This window comes from Vespula vulgaris, chromosome 16 (genome assembly GCF_905475345.1).
Source record: "Vespula vulgaris chromosome 16, iyVesVulg1.1, whole genome shotgun sequence".
Lineage (NCBI taxonomy): Eukaryota > Metazoa > Arthropoda > Insecta > Hymenoptera > Vespidae > Vespula > Vespula vulgaris.
In genome coordinates this window covers 4,316,584-4,334,944 of record NC_066601.1, presented here as the reverse complement: position 1 = coordinate 4,334,944, position 18,361 = coordinate 4,316,584, and the positions used below count along the sequence as shown (strand labels likewise).

At 36.8% G+C, this 18,361-nt stretch overlaps 1 protein-coding gene across 3 annotated transcripts; it reads left to right on the top strand.

Moving 5' to 3' along the window:
- Window positions 1-2,572: 2,572 nt before the first annotated feature.
- On the top strand, window positions 2,573-18,104 carry LOC127069748 (serine proteinase stubble). Of its 3 annotated transcripts, XM_051007169.1 has the most exons (11): window positions 2,573-2,934; window positions 6,283-6,388; window positions 11,998-12,323; window positions 12,708-13,992; window positions 15,225-15,380; window positions 15,514-15,663; window positions 16,117-16,193; window positions 16,529-16,629; window positions 16,704-16,975; window positions 17,108-17,262; window positions 17,353-18,104. In XM_051007169.1, exons 2-11 carry the CDS (start codon window positions 6,283-6,285, stop codon window positions 17,515-17,517), a joined length of 2,793 nt encoding a protein of 930 aa, XP_050863126.1. In that variant the 5' UTR covers window positions 2,573-2,934; the 3' UTR covers window positions 17,518-18,104. The 3 variants fall into 3 exon arrangements, with proteins under 3 accessions (XP_050863126.1, XP_050863127.1, XP_050863128.1); XM_051007170.1 differs by lacking the exons at window positions 2,573-2,934; window positions 6,283-6,388 and adding an exon at window positions 11,519-11,770; XM_051007171.1 differs by lacking the exons at window positions 2,573-2,934; window positions 6,283-6,388 and adding an exon at window positions 11,780-11,789.
- The last annotated feature ends 257 nt before the right edge of the window (window positions 18,105-18,361 follow it).

Below are 18,361 nucleotides of genomic sequence, written 5' to 3'. Positions count from 1 at the left end.
TCGTATCAACGTAGGTCAAGGAGAATAACCAACGTCTTGAAGTTTGAAATAAAGGCATCGCGATTTAAATCGTCGATCTTATATGATCGTTAAAAGAGCGAACTTTCCCGGCTTAGGCGGCTAAACTTTTGAATAGCGATAACGAGACGGCAAAGTTGCAGGCGAACCGAAGATAGAAGCTTCGGTGGTAGGTAGAAGCTCTAATCCTTTACGCGTGGGCTCCCAGAGGATCCTGATGGACACCTCGATAAAAACGTTAAATATAAGATTTTCGATGTCATGATCAACGGAGAAAGAGCTGTCGATAGAAAGAATGTTATTAATAATGTGAGATCTCCCGCTGAGACTCTTCCATCTTTATCGATTTCGGCATTATGAGTTTAAGGGATTAACGTGCTCTCGTATGTGTACGAAAGATTGATTACTTTTTTGATTCTTTCCTTTATTTCTTTATCGCTTATTAAAACAACCTGCTGTCCGTTAATAATTGCAAAGAATATTACGCATAATTATTAATTTTGCGAGAATAGCAACGAGCCAAGCATAACCTACATTTTATTTTTTCTTCTTCATTTTTTCTTATTGTTACATTTAACCGTTTGATTCTTTTCACTCTTTTTCAGGAGAAAATTTATACTTAATTATTTAAAGTCGTTTATACCTTATTTCATTCCCGTGGAAAATTTTTTTTTCTATCTGCTACTTTCGTATCAATATGTAATGCGTTATTATTATGATGTTGCAATATGTTTCAGCATTGCATGGTAACATTTGTATACGTAGGTATGTATTTTATTAATTTTTATATCAATAAAAAACGTCATCGGAGATACCTAAATATCAGACTAATTCGTATCGATCGAATATAACTTCGTTATATTTGGCAGCCATATGTTCGTATTTAAGCGATCCGACAGACTGATAAAACGCAGTGTCTCTCAAATGATCACATCTTTCTTTATAAATGTCCTATGGTCTGTGTAAACGAAGGGAAAGACGTAGGAAGATGGAGGAAATATTGTTAAGTTCGACGTAACGGGGTTAGTTAGCGATTCTTTATATTTAACTACCGATTCTACTCGATTTGAGCGGCACTGTGTGATAAGAGCTCTCACAGGGGTTCCGTTAAGCCTTCTCGATATATCCTTTTGAGCTTTTCAGCGATTCTTTTATTTTACCTCCCCCTAGCATCAGTTCTTATCACCATGCTGATTTATAGCGTTACGTCGCTGATTTTATAGCTATGCTACGTAATTTTTTCTGTTTTACAACTATAACGTTAACATTCCCGAGAGATAAGTATTCATTGATATAACGATTAGCAACCTTCTGTTTCTAGTTTTAAATACTTATGATTAGATATAGACATATCATTAGATTGTTTCTAAGAAGTTAATCTATTCATAATGTAGATATACACATTCTGTCAAAATCATTTCATTGGGCCGATCTACGGAAGAAGAGCGAGAAATTTTTAACTTAAGATTGCACGTAGGTATACATATTTGTTTGATAGACTTATGAATGGATCGTATATGCTGTCATACAGGTTCTCCTATGTAAAGAAATTTACCTTCCTAGGGTAAGCCGCAAGTAAATACGACCGTGTCAGGTGGAAGTCACAAATATTTGATATGTACATCTTCTTCATGAGGATTAAATCAGATGCATAGATGACTTTGCTGGGTAAATAATGTTGATCGATCATGTATATAGGAAAATGTTAAATAAAAAGAAAAAAAAGATATCGAAAAAAAGGAAAGATAGGAAAGGAGCATACGTTATGGCGACTTGTAGCGACAACGATATCGCGTTAAGAAGGATAGAGAGAGAGAGAAAGCGGGGAGGAAAGGTAAAAGAGGAAAGGAGAGCTCAAAGAAGTGGAAGAAAGAACGTCGAAGTAGTTGGAAGGAGTATGGTGAAACGGTAGAAAGAGAGAGAGAGAGCGAAAGAGAGAGAGAGAGAAGGTTAAAGAGAGAAGGTGAAGTAGAAGGGAGAGGAAGAATGGAGGAGAACGGTCATTGCCACCACCTTGCCTCGAGCTGGTGCTAGAGTCCCAATCAGCGTGAAAAGCGAGGAACCTGCTATGGTCTACCGAAGAGAATTGCTCTACACTTTAGTCAAGCCTTTTGTATATTTACAGTGTCGTGGCGGATGAGAGAGAAAGAGAGAGAGAGAGAGAGAGAGAGAGAGAGAGAGAGAAGCGTAGAAAGGAAGGAAAAGGTAGGGAGGCGCCTACAGGAGAAGGAATGGTGCCTCGTGAATCGGATTCGTGTATGCGGAGTCGAGTCAAGAGCAAGATCGAGACAGCACCGATCCAGGTGCTCGCTGATCCACAAGTTGCGAGAGAAGAGAGAGAGATAGACGGAGAGGCCAAACCAGTTTGATAGGCCGGCAAGAGAGAAAAGAGTGACCGGTGTAAACGAAGAAGAACTCGCGAGAAGGCATCGCAGAGTTCGTCTCTCGTAACGCGGCTGTGTGTGTATGTGTATATATACACACACACATATACATATACATATATATATGTGTGTATATACCTCTCTCTCTCTCTCTCTTTTTCTCACTTTGGGTCAACCCGATCGTAAAGGTGTTTCCTTCTTTCTTCCTTTTTTACGCGTTATCATTCGTGTTCATTTCAAACTTGTGGATATATCGAAATCGATCGTGACGTATTTGAGAGATCTTCGTTCGCCGAGTCACGTGTAGTCGGACAACAACGCGTGCCAAACGTAAGCAAGTTCTTGGTGAGCAAACTAGAAGAATCTGGAGTTAGGAAGCAGGAAGATTCTTCAAAGGTAGAAGACTGCTTTCTTTCTCTTTCTCTCTCTCTTTCTCTCTCGGTTACTTGCTTATTCGGATAGGATGCCCCGAGTCTGACGAAGAACGAACATCACCCGCGATAATATAACTCCTCGGCTGATATCGATCGAGGTAAGCTTTTGGATCTAGCTCAAGGTTTCAATGCTCGAAGGGATTAAGAAGAGCATCTTATCGAAAGATTCATTGATAATAAGAATTGTTATCTCGTTGTCAAAAGAAAATTAAACGATCACGTATCTGGATTTAATTGCTGTGTTCTTTAAAAAAATTGATTTCACAAAATTCACAGGTCAAATTCTTTTTGTTTATACGTGTATCTCCATTAACATGTTTTTCTCGAGATATTCTTGAATGTATAGAATATGAATTCTGAATAATAGTCGCGTGGGATTGAAACGAAAAACAAAAACCGCTCCAATTCATCACTTAACGATCAATTAAGATCTCTTGCGTGATCGCTCTTTGCAGTAATTTGATTTTTCATTAAGCTCTCACGTTCTTGCTGTTGCATTATTCGTTATACCTCGAATTTCTCTCGGTGTTTCATTTGTAAATTTTTCATTTTTAAATTTTCGTTTGAAAACGAAACGTCGAACGGCCAATTAACGTCAATTAAACGAGCAAAGCTGCAATTACAAATGTTTTTTGGAATTACGAATCTTCGAAATGAACCGACTTTCGATACGTCCTCGATGTTACGCACGGTGTTAGCTCGACCAGGTAAACCGTATGTGGTTCACGAATAGCGGTACCACTCTTGCTCCTTCGAGTCGAATTCGACTTTCACGAGTCGAACACGATGGTATTTCCTTCGTTACGTTAGGTACCATTCTTTCTTCTTTATGTTCTTCCATACGTAATTCATGAAAGATTTGCATCGTAAAAATCCTTTTCTCTTTATTTACGACTTTTTCGAATTTATTGCTAACTACACGTATCTGTGTAGTATGTGTGTAGCTCTCGCAAAAGAGATATATGTGTAATAAGACTTATATAAACTATAGCTAGTAGTACACTTGATTTAAATTTCATCGATCATGCTCGTTCGATCAAGCTCTTGCAATTTACAAAAAAGGTTAATTGAAATTTAACGGTCCTTCGTGTTTTGGCTCGACTTTACGAGAGAAAGAGAGAGAGAGAGAGAGAGAGAGAGAGAGAGAGAGAGAGAGAGAGAGAGAGAGAGAGAGAGAGAGAGAGAGAGAGAGAGAGAGAGAGAGAGAGAGAGAGAAAAGCTCTCGTTTCCTTTGAAAGAACTGTTCTTCAGTGGCAACCCACATGTCTCGCTCGCATTAGATACGTGCGTACAAATGAAAGTGGCGTGTACCGTTAGCAATGAGCTCGTTCCACTGTTATTCACGACGAACGTTTTTCGTCCAAATACGTGAACCTCTTCTCCCGAATAGTCATAAAGAAAAAGATAAGAAAAGAAGAAACTTTGGAAATGTGGAATCTATTAAATGATTTTCATCCAAGTTAGATAGTTTTTCAGAAAGATAACTGTTGACTTCGAGTGGGATGAGAAGAGGAATCTTGTAACCTGACCATCGACAAGCCGTAAGGCTGGGCTCCGGTATTCGTTGCTTCATCCAGCCGAATTAATGCCTCGGGATAACTGTAACGGTTTTTATCACTTCCTCTTCGTAAACAGGAGCAAGTCGTATGTTGATCGAGCTATCACTGCACTTCCTCGTGACTTCTTTGTTTTCGTTTACGAAACATCTTCGTGTTTAATTCGAAATTGTGTTGGACTTGATCTCCTCCTCATGTCGATACTCGTACAATTTGTCTTCAAATGGAATATCAATAAAAACCAATGCTCACAAATCACAATATTCGATTGCTAACTTTAACTTTGCAATAACAAAATCGTCGTTCTTCAACTTGGACAATGCTATCACTTTCAAGCATCTCATTAAAGCCGTTACTCCGTGTCGCTTACATGTGGGTCAACGTATTCGAGCGATGAATATATGTATATATGTATGCCTCTAGCATACTCTAGACTCGCGACTCGCGTTAGAGGAACACCCGATCGATCTAAGTCGACCCTGGAATAACAGTATCTCGGCCCTCTATATACATATCTTCATGGTGGAAGGACGCATTTTAATTTACCTGACCATCGACAAGAGCTCGGTGAGAATCAGCTGGCAACATGATCAATCAAAACTTTGAAATCAATGCATTAATTCTTCGTTGCCGCATCAAAATGATTAGTTAAATGATAGGAAAATTTATTCAGTTGTTCATCGGTGAGGCATAATTCTAATTATTTTGTTGTCGAAAATTGAAGAAGGGCGGAAACATACAGTTTTTCTCACCATCCTCCTTCTTCCTCCTTCGACATCATCATCGTCGTCGTCATTGCCGTCGTCGTCGGTTCAACGTACCATCGACCTGCTGAATGATCGCGCCAAACGAATGTCTTTCTCGTACCGGTCATTGACCGAAGCCTTGTACGAGTCTTTACCATCGTTCACGTTTCTCGGCCAAAAAATACTCTCGCTGTTGAAGTAACGTATTTCCTCCAAAAAGAGTTAATCTCTGGGTTGATCTCTACTATCTGTTAGGTGCTCGATCTTTTTCCACTTGGATGGATCAACTTTGCTCGAGATCGATATGCTCGGCTCTGGTCGAAAGACAGAACGAATTTTATTGATGGATCGATTTGATACGTTCTTTATATACTTGCCAATATACATATATAATGTAGCTATGTAGATTACATATTTTAAATATTAATGAATTTGAGATCGATGCTCTTTCATTTTCAAGACTGACGCATTTATGATTGATGCACGCTTCAATTCGAAAATAAAAGTATCGAAACATGGATTATTATTTTTTTTTTCAAAAATATGATACGAAAACATGAAATAAAATGTGATAAAAAAAGATAAAATATATCATTTTATTTTTTCTCGAGGAAAAATTACTGTCAATTTTTATAGAAAAAAAAAGAAAAAGAAAAAAATTAGAATATTTTTAATAGACGTGACGAGCGAAAGTCAAGAAACTCGAGTGACTACTCGCAGGATGTCGCACGATATGTTTGAAAAAAAAGAAGGTCGGACGTATGTATAGATGAACGTTAAAATCACATGCGATTACGTTGCAATGATTACTGACGTGCGACACATCGCGTGGATCATCTCATGAGAATATTCTCAGGAATATATCGTAGAAGTTACTGACTCGATGTCACGGTCGAGGGAATCGGCATCTTATTAACTTTCTTACGTACATTTCCCACTCAGCTTGGTTCGATGACTCGAACTTTTCGAGAAAAGAAAAGAAATATTTCTTGACTAAACTTCATCGCTTTACATTTATATCAAGTTCTTATAATTTTTACTCTTATATGTTTAGGCCTTATTGTTATAAAAAAAGAATATATATACACTTTTTACTAATTGCAAGATAAATCGATGATAAATCTCTTCTCATTTTCTATTTCAGATGTGGAATCATCGCAGATTAAGTTGGATCATCATCTCGCTCTGTTGCGTCTGCATACACCTCACGATAGCCAGTCCCATTTATGTCCCACAATTTTTACCAAGTAGTAAGTACTTAATTATTTCTACGCTCGATTTTCTCCCCATATATATTCAAAAGAATTCGTAGTGGCTCGTAGTTTGGTAGCTACAATAGAATTATATTATAAGAGTGACCTAAAAATGATCAATGAACGGTAATAGCAAACGAGAGAATCATTTCTTGGATTTTCCTCGAACGTGTCAGCTGACTAACGGGCCGGTAAGCAAATACCTTTAACGTGGCCAGCACGAACATACTCATGAATGCTTTGCCAAGCTATCGTATCTGTAAGAGTCAGTGTGTGTGTGAGACGTGTGCGTATACGAATACATATCCCTTCACTGTCTGTCCGCATCTTGGAGACGACATTGAACCTACCTTGGATTCGTATTCGAACGGAACGTGGGCGGACTTGTCAGTGTTCTATGTAAATAAGTAGGTCAGCCTCGGTCATCGTCGTGCACGACTTGCACCGATTTTTCCGACTTCGCCATCCTCGATTCTCTATCGATATATTCGCATCGACTTTCATCGATAAGCCATTTATTCGCTTCGAATATTATCCAACTACATTTGAAAATTCTATCGTACGCGAATCGTTTCTTCCAAACAAACGTCGCAAATTAATATTAACTAATTATCGAAACGACTTATCTTAATATAACTTTAAAATACGATTACAAATTGTAACTAAATTTCTTACTTTTCGATATATGCGATATGTATGTATGATGTGTGAAAAATGTTGAATAAAATAAATCTTCTACCAATACTTTTACAATATTTATACGAACATGTGATCTACTTGTGTATTTGCTTTTTTACACATTTTATTTACACCAAATAGTAATTATTATTAATGACGAATATCATGACACGATTATTTAATAGTCGCATGAAGGAGAAGTTTGTGCGTTAGAGATATTGAATTTACGATTCGATCGAAACTGAATAACGTTATTTTAGACCGATATCATTTCACTATAAATATTTTTTGGATTCTGTTCGTATAACTGCTGACGTGCAGTATCGGTTTTCGACTTTACACTTTGTAAATACAAGCATATAACGTTTCTGTGAATTCGTGTGAGCGTAACGATCGTGTATACCTATTTGTCAAGTTTAGATTTCACTTGGAAGATTCTCATGTTCGAGAATAATGCATTCAGCTTTCATTTCTATAAAAAATCATTCGTTGCAAGATCGAAAGGTCACTTTCAAGAAGAAATATCGCAACTGAAAGTTTTAATACTTGCAACTTCCTGTGCAAAAAAAAAAACAAAAGAAAAGAAAAGAAAAACAGACTAAAACTTTGCAGAATAAAAAGAGAATAGAGTTAATAAGCACGCAAAATAAGAATGGGTAGTGTTCGTGACGATAAATCCTATTAAAGGAAAGATCGAAGAAAGTTATCGCGTCGTGGCCACTTTGGTGCTCGTAAAGGAGATAAAAGAGAGAAGACACTTTCCTACGATGGTGCAAGGCAACACGCATCGAGTGAAATCTTTTCGAACGCGAACTCTCGATCGCGTGGGTGATATACATATTGCTTATACGCGTGTTGTTGTAGTGAATCTGTTGTGTTGTATAATATATGTACGTGTGGCATGCTCGCTTTGTATGGTCACGTCTGAAATTCCGCCAAGTGGATACGTATAGTAGTAGGTATGGTGGAAGGTGATAGGTATGCTAAAGACCTAGCTGAAACTTTCTTCCGTGCTTCTGACTCATCGAAACGACATTTCCGCTAACACAGATCGTCCTCCTCTCTTTCTCTTTCTTCTCTTTTTGTTATTCTTTTTCTTTGGGGAAGGACAATCGAGAAGGACTTTTTTGGAGAAGGCAAAGAACCGACCAACCGACCAACCGACCGATCGACCGACTGACCTGAAAACAAGCATACCGTATCACAAATTATTTTACCACACTAGTTTTCTTGTCGCACGAACGTTTAGCCAAGAGAGAAAGAGAAAGAAAGGGGGAGAGAGAGGGGGGGGAGGGAGGGAGGGAGGGAGAAAGAGAGAGGATTACAAAAGAAAGTAAAGAGAAGCGTAACGCTCGAGGAACTCGGTAATTTTCCGTAGATGCGCTCCGTTCCATTCTCGATTATACTTTATTAGAACTTCCGCGAAAGAAGGATCAATGCCGGTAGAGTGTATTTTACGTCAGTAGAATGCGATCAGCTACATTTCGATCTACATTCTCTATTATTGAAAAATTAACTTGAAATTTCGACGAGATATTATAGGATAGAAGATTGATAGAAATTACGAATTTCCAAGTAATCCAAGTAATTTAAAAAAATTAGATAAGAGATTAAGTTGACGAACATCCTTCTATATTGAATTTCTTTAACGTCGACAATTGACTAATCAATTTCATTAATTGAAAATATTATAAGGAAATTTTATCTGAAAGAAAAAGAAAAAAAAAACAAACAAAAATTAGCAATCATCATTTGCAATTTTTCTCGTTCTCTTATCATTCGATTTCATGAATATCAAAATATTTTTAAAGTTCGAAATTGAGATTTGATATTTATATTTTGGGGTGTAAGCATTCAATTCTACTTATACAGATTAAAAAAAAATATAGGTGATTTATTATAGATTATAATGCGATATAAAATTTCATTGTAGAAAGATTTCTTATCTGAAAGTTTCCGGATCCTCGAGTGTGATACGTCACAATTGTTAAAAACGTCATATCGATAGATATTATTGATAAATTATTGTTTACGAAGCAAAAGCAATGACACAATGTTCTATTGCTATTATTTCTGTAAAAAATATGCTCGTCCATGCAATAATCGACGAGAAATATACGGCAGAGATTGAAATAAGCTAGCAAACAAAGTACTCGTGAGAAATACAATTTCTTTGTTCTTTTAGAAAACCGAGAAAATCATGACGGCGACTTGTTGTAAAAATTAGTTTTTATCGAGCAATAAATTTCAAATCAGACATAATTTATGTTTACAGAATTTAGATGATTTAATAATGAATTAAATAAGAAATCGAGAACGTATGAATTAAGTAGGGCATCCAGAACATATACATATACATAGATACATATATACACTTATGTATAATATATACACACATATAAAATATAGCTTTTCTAATTGACCAATTAGTATTTATGCAATATTATATGTATCAGAACTATAACTATCGTCATTGCTGGAAATGAAAGTCCTTTGTTATCGAATATTTTTATAAAAAGAAAGAAAAAGAAAGAAAAAAAAAAAAGAAAGAAAAAAAGCAACTCTAATATAAAAATACTGTTTCGCTTTAAAAGATTATCTCTATTTGATAATTTTACTTGTTCAAAGTTCATATATATTTCGCACACTCGGTTTTAACATGAAATATGAGAAATCGTTGACATCACTTTCCGTGAAATTAATTAAACAATGGCAAACGAAGCGAATGAATTGAGGCGCATAATCAATTTCGTTCAATTAATAATCCAAAGAGCTACATATATCGATATATATATTTAACTTAAAAAAATTACGTAACGCGAAACATAAGATTAAAAAAGATCAAAAACGATTAAAAGCCTCGTCTAATCTTAAGCTTACTTTATACATTTTTTATTATCGTCAAAAACAGCAAAGATTTCTCGGTACCAGCAACGTCGCGTTATATGCTTCTTCCGGTTCAAAAATACATTTATAAGATTCAGTAATAAATATTCATTGTTCGAATACTTATATTCAAAAATTATTATAATACGATGAGAAAGAGAGAAAGAGAGAGAATATATAAAATATTATATTATATTAATATATATAGTCAAGATCCTTAGATTCATTTAGAAAAAAAGATCTGAGATAATTTTTCACGTAAATTCGTTCGGAGTCTATTCTCGGAGGACTTAAGCTACAGGTATGTCGATCTAATCGTTTGAAATACCTCGAAGATGCCTTGGAATGCGCTCGGTGGTTTCTTCGGCTTTGTAAGATGAGAAGGAGAAAAAGAGAAGAAGGAAAAGAGAGAAAAAGAGAAAAAGAGAAAAAGAGAGAGGACCGAGATTACAAGGTGCCTTGGAAGGAAACGAGTTGTTACATTGGGCTATGACTATGACCCACTTGTGACTCGGGTAACTAGCTCATACATCGAAATTTAACGGTACCCAGATGCTTCCATTCGTCTGACATCAATTCCTTCCTTCCTTTGATAATCCATGCTACGTTGTTCTACGTAACGTCAACGCCATGAATTTTTATATCTATTAAATCGTTCTAATTTCACATATACGAATTCTTTATTCAAGCAAATAATTTCAATTAAATACTTACAACTTTGAAACAACAAATTAATCAGTGACATCAATCTTCTCATTCGATAAAATATTTTGAAAAATTGAAGTACACGAATTTATGAGATAAGCTTATCGATTAATAACGCTTATCGTTCGTAGCTCGTAAGAAAATAGATACTTCAAAAATAATAATTTTGTGGTAATCTTTTATATTTTTACTTATTCTCAAGTATCTAATATTTATATAACACATTCATTATTTTCTATCATCGTGAAATCACACGTTGAGTAATGATCTAATGCAACGATAAGAAATATTCTCATCGAAATAACGTTACCCGCTATCTATAAGCTACGCGAGCACGCAGCGTATCGAACGAAAATGTCCGCGTGAATCGATCGATAATAAAGCGAATAGACCTGTTTTCTAAGTTTGATTATCTTCTAACGATATATTCTTAATTATGTTTCCTTATATAATGGAGATAGATTTCGAGAAACTACTCGATCGATCGGCAAAAGATGGAGTTTCTATTATCGTCGGTCGTTAAAATTTCTTTTAGAGTATCCTATTTAATTCAATTATCAATATATCGATTAATAAATTTTGCGAGTAAAAAAATTGAAATGCAAAAAAATCTACTATACAATAATATAACTTAAAAAGCGCGTACGATGAAAGAAATTTTTAATACGCTTGATCTTGCTTTTATACGTTCGTTAGAATGTTATCAATGTATGTCAAGATCGCACAGTAATAAACATATTAAAACACATAAGAAGAAAAAAGATGCAGCAAGGAACACGTTTTAGGAGGAAGATATCTGGACTGTGAATGCTTCCGTATTGGTTCTCTTTTTCTCTTTTTGCAATATTAAAGTGTCTCCTATAACTGTGCATTCTCTCCATAAAGCGTTATGTGTATGTTCTCGATACAAAATACAGTTCACTCGTGTATCATCTCTCGTATGCTTACCACCGTTCATAATCACCTTCTTAACGATGATCTCCAACGCATTCCATTAATGCTGCATAGCACGATCTAAATGCGGATGATGAAAGGCAAGGAAGTGTATAATCGGTGAATAATCGAGTAAGACATACCACCCAGATAAGAAGAAGAAAGACGATAACAATGGTACGACAAATAGATTGAGGTGGGACTAATCCTCTCGAGTTTTAGAGTGAATACAAGTTCTCTAAAAAAAATTTTTCTCGCAAAAAAATATTTAAGTAGTTGGAAAATGATCGTATTTGAAAAACTCATCTCGCGTGAATTTCTTCAGTCGAGTCTTTCTCACAACTATGATCTTAATTATCAGCTAATTTTCTTCATATATATATATATATATTTTTTGATCTCAGGTACTGGAAGGAACATCCGACACTTGCCATGCGTGTCGCGTAGAACAGGTGAAACCGGAATTTGCATGTTTGCATTCACCTGTGCAAAGGCGAACGGCACGCATCTTGGCACATGCATCGATCGTTTCTATTTCGGTAGTTGTTGTAAGATCGACGAAGAGCCGGACGTTGGACCTCAGGACAACAGCATCGACGATGGACCGCCAGCAACATCAAGGCCGTTCGTCACTACTCACAATCCCATCGAGAGCAATGACATACCGCCATATTTTCCAAGGCCAAAGCCTAACGACCAAAGCAAACCATCTGGTACATATACCACTGTGGTAAGTTAATATTTTTTTTTCTTCTTTTTTTTATGATTTCATAAAATTTCTTCTTCTTTTTATTTTCTGGATAAGAATTTACCTGATTAGAACTTGAAATTAGGAATGGACATCTCTCTTACGTTTATCATTTCGATATTACAAATTACAACGATGCAATTGCTACTTGAAAAGTCTATCCGCGGTAAAAAAGAAAATGAGACCTTGACTCAAATACCTTCGGCACGTTTTCTATTCTTAAAATGCGGAAGTTGTTTAAAAAGGAAGGTAAACCTTACTGCAATGAAGCTAATTACAGAGATCATTAATTTTTTAAACACGCATACACAATGCCATATAGATTTAACAATCTCCGATCCGATCGATCTCCATTGTTTTTTTCAGGCTACTACGATCACCCAGGCAACACAAAGTATTAAAAGTACATCGGATACGCATGGAGGGAGTACAAAGATTGTAACAAAGAAACCGACGACGGAGAGCATGGAAACGACGACACAATCGATTCGTTTATCGACTTTTCAAACGGTACAAAACAGCTCGTACGAAAAATTTACTACGTCTGCACCCTCCAAGAATATCACTAAAATCTCTACAGATAGTACAAAGTATTCGTCCAGTACGTCTGTCGCTTCAACAATTTCTAAACTATCAATCGGTACGACTCAAAAGCCAACAGTTCCGTTCAAAGTTTCGACTTTGTCCACAACTATAAGACCAATCGTTGGTACGTCGAAACCAATCACTAAAAAACCTTTACACACTACGGTATTACATACGACTACTCAAACGACTATTCAACGACCGATACAAACAACCACATCGAAAAGTATTATTACAACGACGGAAAAGATCGTACCTTCGACAAGATTTCCACCAAGAAACACAACATCGGTCAAGCCAGTGACTCAACAATTTACCAAGAGACCACCTACTGTTAGTACTAAGAGACCCCTTGTCACGAGCACGAAAAGACCTACCTTGTCTACCAAAAAACCAACTTTACCCACAAAAAAACCGACGGCTCCGAGTAATTCTTCGATTGGTTCCAGCTATGGAACGACAACGGTAGCGTCAACTTACTTGACGTCTAATAAGACGAAACCAACGTTTACAACGACCGAAAGCAATCTTTTGTCTTCAACCGAAGAGACACTTGTAACTTCGGTGACGGAAACTGTGGGCTTTGTAACTCGAAAGCCGATTACAATTACCACTGAGAAACCTATTTATCATAAAATCACGACCAAACCTAGACCAACAACGTTTGCGCCAGTTGTAACGACTATGATCAGTACGAAGCCTACTAAGATCGGTACATTAACTACTGATAGATTAGAAATATCTACCACGGAAAAGACAATTTTCCAAAATTCTACAAGTAATTCAACACCGGGTATCACCAAGTCTAAGCCAACTGAGAGTCCACCTAAAACTACGATAAAACCTATGAGGATCACAACACCTACGACCGTCTCTGTCGCTAGCCTCATTACTTCCTCTTCCTCGACTGCGAGTAGTCCAACGTTCAAGGTACCCGTCGTCAACCAGACTCTCGAAGAAGTACCACAAACTACACCGTCGTCTGGTTTGGTCACGTGGTCTTCGCATTCCGACGAAACACCAACTAAAGCAACCGACGTTTTATCCACGACTAAAAAACAAGATGGTAAGCTGAAGTTATGATCCGGAATATGTGAAAAGTTATTGATTATACTTACACGATGTATGAAAGAATCATTCAATTTTTAACGTTTGATATATCGATAATGCGTGGTTGATAGTATTGCAATCTAATACGGAAAATCGGCTTATATAATGAAACTACATTTCGCATATCCGCTCGTGTCCTTTCTCAACGGATATTCATTGTGTAACAAAACTCTCTTGTCGGCAATGGAAAATCATTTAGTAGAGAAATTCACGACGAAGCGTTATTATACCTTCCGCATTAATCAGTATTCAGAATAGCGGGTATCCGAGTGAATTTGATTGATTGCTTGGATATCTATCGCATTCTCGCTCATGTTTCCTTCCTTTTCATTCTATGTTCTCTTAATCGCTCGGATAATGGAAACTTACGATCGGATGTATTGATTTTTCTTCTTTGTTTATTAATTCAAACGAGATATTTTTATAAGTATGTTTGGTTATTCCTATATTTCCAACAATGACCCACATTAAATATCGTTTAACTTTTAAAGACGATGGAGCTTTAATTTTTCTATGAATTGAATCATAGAAAACTCAAAGTTTCGATCACGTAATATATAATTTGCATTGATGTGCAGCTTCTCGAGTAGAATGATCGTAAAAACGTTCTCATCCTTCTATTTTTAGAAGAAGTAACGCGCGAAGGATACGTGTTGCTCTCACGAGATATTAAGAATAGTATGCTTTCAAGGAACTTCATACTTCGTCGTAGTCTTATCGTAATTAAGCGATTATTTTGAGAATCAGCCGCATTTTTAGACACGTCAAATTCGAACGACTACTTTTGCGCGAAATTAGAGTTAATTCGAACCAAGTACTTTGTCTCCTGTTGCTTATTACACTGGTTCAAGGCCAGTTTACGGAGCTAGATCAAGATCAAAGAACAGGGTCGATGGTACAAATGGGTTGAAGAGACATCTCTCCTTCTCTCACTACGTTCAACAGCATCGTAAGAGGAGATAAAACTCTGTACGTCGGGCTGGGACGTCGTAACGGTTTAAACCATCCACCGTAATTTCTGTTCTCTCTTTTCCTTTCCGTCCTTCCACTATTCCTATCCAACTGTCTGAGAACCTTCCTAAGTCATTGTTAGCTCAACGGAACCTATTTCTTGTCGAACATCCAACGTTCTTTTTTATCTTTCGTTTTTTTTTTTTTACTCTTAAACATTCCGTTCTCTCATTTCAGAAATAACGGAGAGCGAATGGACACCCATAACCACGCCGGATGGTTGGGTAATGATCCAATCACCACCAACGACCGTTGAAACGTCCTCGGAAAATCCGGAAAGCACAACGACTAAATTGGACTCTGTGACGTCTACCTTATCGTCTACTTTACCTGGTAAAACGATTGTATCTTGCTTATCTTTTAGCCTGTTAACAGATATATCTAACAGTGTGTTATTTAAATGGAATATTTTATTAAAATTTGCGATACTTGACGATATTAATAGCAATTTTCTCAAATGATTCAGTGAGGTCAACGACGGAAGTTACAACGACTACGGAGCAAGTTACAGAGACGTCAACGATTCTGACGACGTTGTCAAGCATCGCTACTATAGCCGTTGATACGGAAACTCCGATATCGATAGAAACTTTAAATATGTCGGATTACAAGCAAGGTTATTGTACACGATCATTATCAAAATTTCGTTATTCACGTAAGAGTATTCACAGCAAATTTATATAGCTGGATAAACATGAAAAATGCATGCTAGAAAATTATTAGTATTACGACTGGATGCACCGAGATCGTCTCCGTTCTCCCGTATTTCCTACGCTTTTCTTTACTTTATCGAGAATCATGAGAGCTCACGGCGAAAAGATGTATAAATTGAAAATGCTGATATAGAAGGGGGAACTGTGTACGTAGCCAATGAGACGTTTGCTTCGCGTAAAGAACGTAGAGTGGGGTGAGAGAAAAAATAAAAGGAAGCACGTGACTTATACCGGTTCATCCAGTCGAATGAATTCGAGCACGTCCTCGTTCTCCAACATGGCCGTCGTCGTGACAACGACAAACCACCACGCAAATCTCTTCAAAGCAATAAACTCAACGATGCTTCTGCTTGCAGTTTGCGGAAGGAGAATATTTCCCGAGTCGAGAATCGTGGGTGGCAATCGTAGTACCTTTGGCAAGTGGCCTTGGCAGGTGAGTGGATAGAAAAAAAAAAGAATAAAAAGAAACCTAGTTTTTAATCTTTTTCTCACGATTTTTGCGTTACGTCTAATTTCTAAATAAAAAGAAAAAAAAAATACGGCGAAAGAAAAAGGAAAAGAACGAAGATGAAGGAAGATCACGTTTGTCGAAAGACCAAGTTGATCGACTAAGATAGTTAGGAAAGCTTTTGACTCGTCTCATTTCTCGGAAATGTCTATCCCGACGTTGTTTGCTCATTTTCTATCTAGACTACACAACGTACGGTCTCTTCTAATCAACGATCCTATCGTTTCTACGATGCGCGAACTTGAAAGATTGATTTACAGATCTCGTTACGTCAATGGAAGACATCTACCTATTTGCACAAATGTGGAGCAGCCTTGTTGAACGAGAATTGGGCTATTACCGCGGCACACTGTGTTGAAAAGTGAGTATACGAACGTTTTTATCCTACTTGTCTATACTTCTTCTACCTCTTTCATCTCTTCGATCTAATTTCAGTGTGTCACCGGCTGATTTATTATTGAGGATAGGAGAATACGATCTAGCGAACGAGGAAGAACCATATGGATTCCAAGAAAGGCGAGTACAGATCATAGCGAGTCATCCGCAATTCGATCCAAGAACTTTCGAATACGATCTCGCTCTTTTGAGATTCTACGAGCCACTTCCAACTTTCCAGCCAAACGTTTTGCCAATCTGTCTTCCGGATGACGATGAGACTTACGTTGGTCGTACAGCTTATGTTACTGGATGGGGAAGACTTTATGACGGTAGTTTAATTGTTTTCTTTATCTGTCCCTTTCTAACATCTTGTAAAAAGAAAAAGAAAATCTTTGGTAAACCGTTTCTTCATTTTTATATCTTACGTTTATTATTAAAATTTTCTTATCATCGATCTATAGAAGGACCACTGCCATCCATCTTACAAGAGGTTGCAGTACCGGTTATAAATAACACGGTTTGCGAAGCTATGTATAGAAATGCTGGCTATATCGAGCACATACCACATATCTTCATTTGCGCGGGATGGAGAAACGGTGGTTTTGATTCATGCGAAGTAAGATATTAAATATAATCTATACAACCTATAATAATAAATCGATATAGATTTGTTAAACGATATGTAAAAAATTGTCACGTTTTTTAGGGCGATAGCGGCGGCCCAATGGTGATTCAAAGGGCGCGAGACAAACGATGGATACTAGCGGGAATTATAAGTTGGGGAATTGGTTGTGCCGTACCGAATCAACCGGGCGTGTACACGCGTATTTCCGAATTTCGCGAATGGATCAATCAAATCTTACAATTCTAATCCGACTAATTAAAAAGTACGGAAGTTCTATGAATCGTCAGCGCAAATTAGAATTCTGCGCTCCGAGGAGGACTAGAAAACGAAGGAAAGGATGAATTCCGGAATAAAAATTCGTAGCTTTGATTTCGAATTTCCCGGGAAAGTGAAAATGGTGGGGAAACGTTCATAGATGCCACCTGACGTTAATGTTGAGAAAGAACGTTGGATAACTGAACTATCTGTATTATCAACAGTAACAGTAATGCACGACGAAAATTACGATTTGTACGATACGTGGCGTCGTTTGACAGGAAGTGCATCTCGACGTCATCATTTTTCTCGAAATCGCGCCTTGTTCGAATATCGATCGAAGAATGACCTTGTTATTTCTTTCTAAAAAAAAAAAAAATCTTTAATCTCAAAAGACCGTGCAATGCAAATGTATGAAAATTTGAGTTTTTCTTTTAAAACTCATTATTTTCCTTTGATCGGAAAAGGGAAGAGAATTGAACGGAATGATAAATTTGATGTGCCTCGGCTAAAATGGAATATCGAATGGAAATTGTGACGATAACAGGAGAATAAATCGAAAATAATTTTCATTCTCACGCTGCGATATAAATGCATGATTTACCAACGTATTTAGATATTGACGAACGACGATATTCAATCTCGAGCACATTTTAAAATACTTAAAATATCCGAGAAAAGTTATTCGCAATAATGTTTTTATTTGCATACGTAAAACTGATTGTTTCGCGCTTCACTGAACTCGATTTATATGCAATTATTCTCGTCGAATAGAATTTTTATATTCATCGTATCAAAACTCTGTAAACACTGATACGTTTGCAAGGTACATTTT

What these genes read in the sequence shown, in the direction of transcription:
- LOC127069748 (XM_051007169.1), top strand. Translation starts at nt 6,283, where the DNA reads ATGTGGAATCATCGCAGATTAAGTTGGATCATCATCTCGCTCTGTTGC. An exon ending in CCCACAATTTTTACCAAGTA is followed by an intron (nt 6,389 to 11,997) that starts GTAAGTACTTAA and finishes TTTTGATCTCAG; the next exon opens with GTACTGGAAGGAACATCCGA. An exon ending in GCGGCACACTGTGTTGAAAA is followed by an intron (nt 16,630 to 16,703) that starts GTGAGTATACGA and finishes ATCTAATTTCAG; the next exon opens with TGTGTCACCGGCTGATTTAT.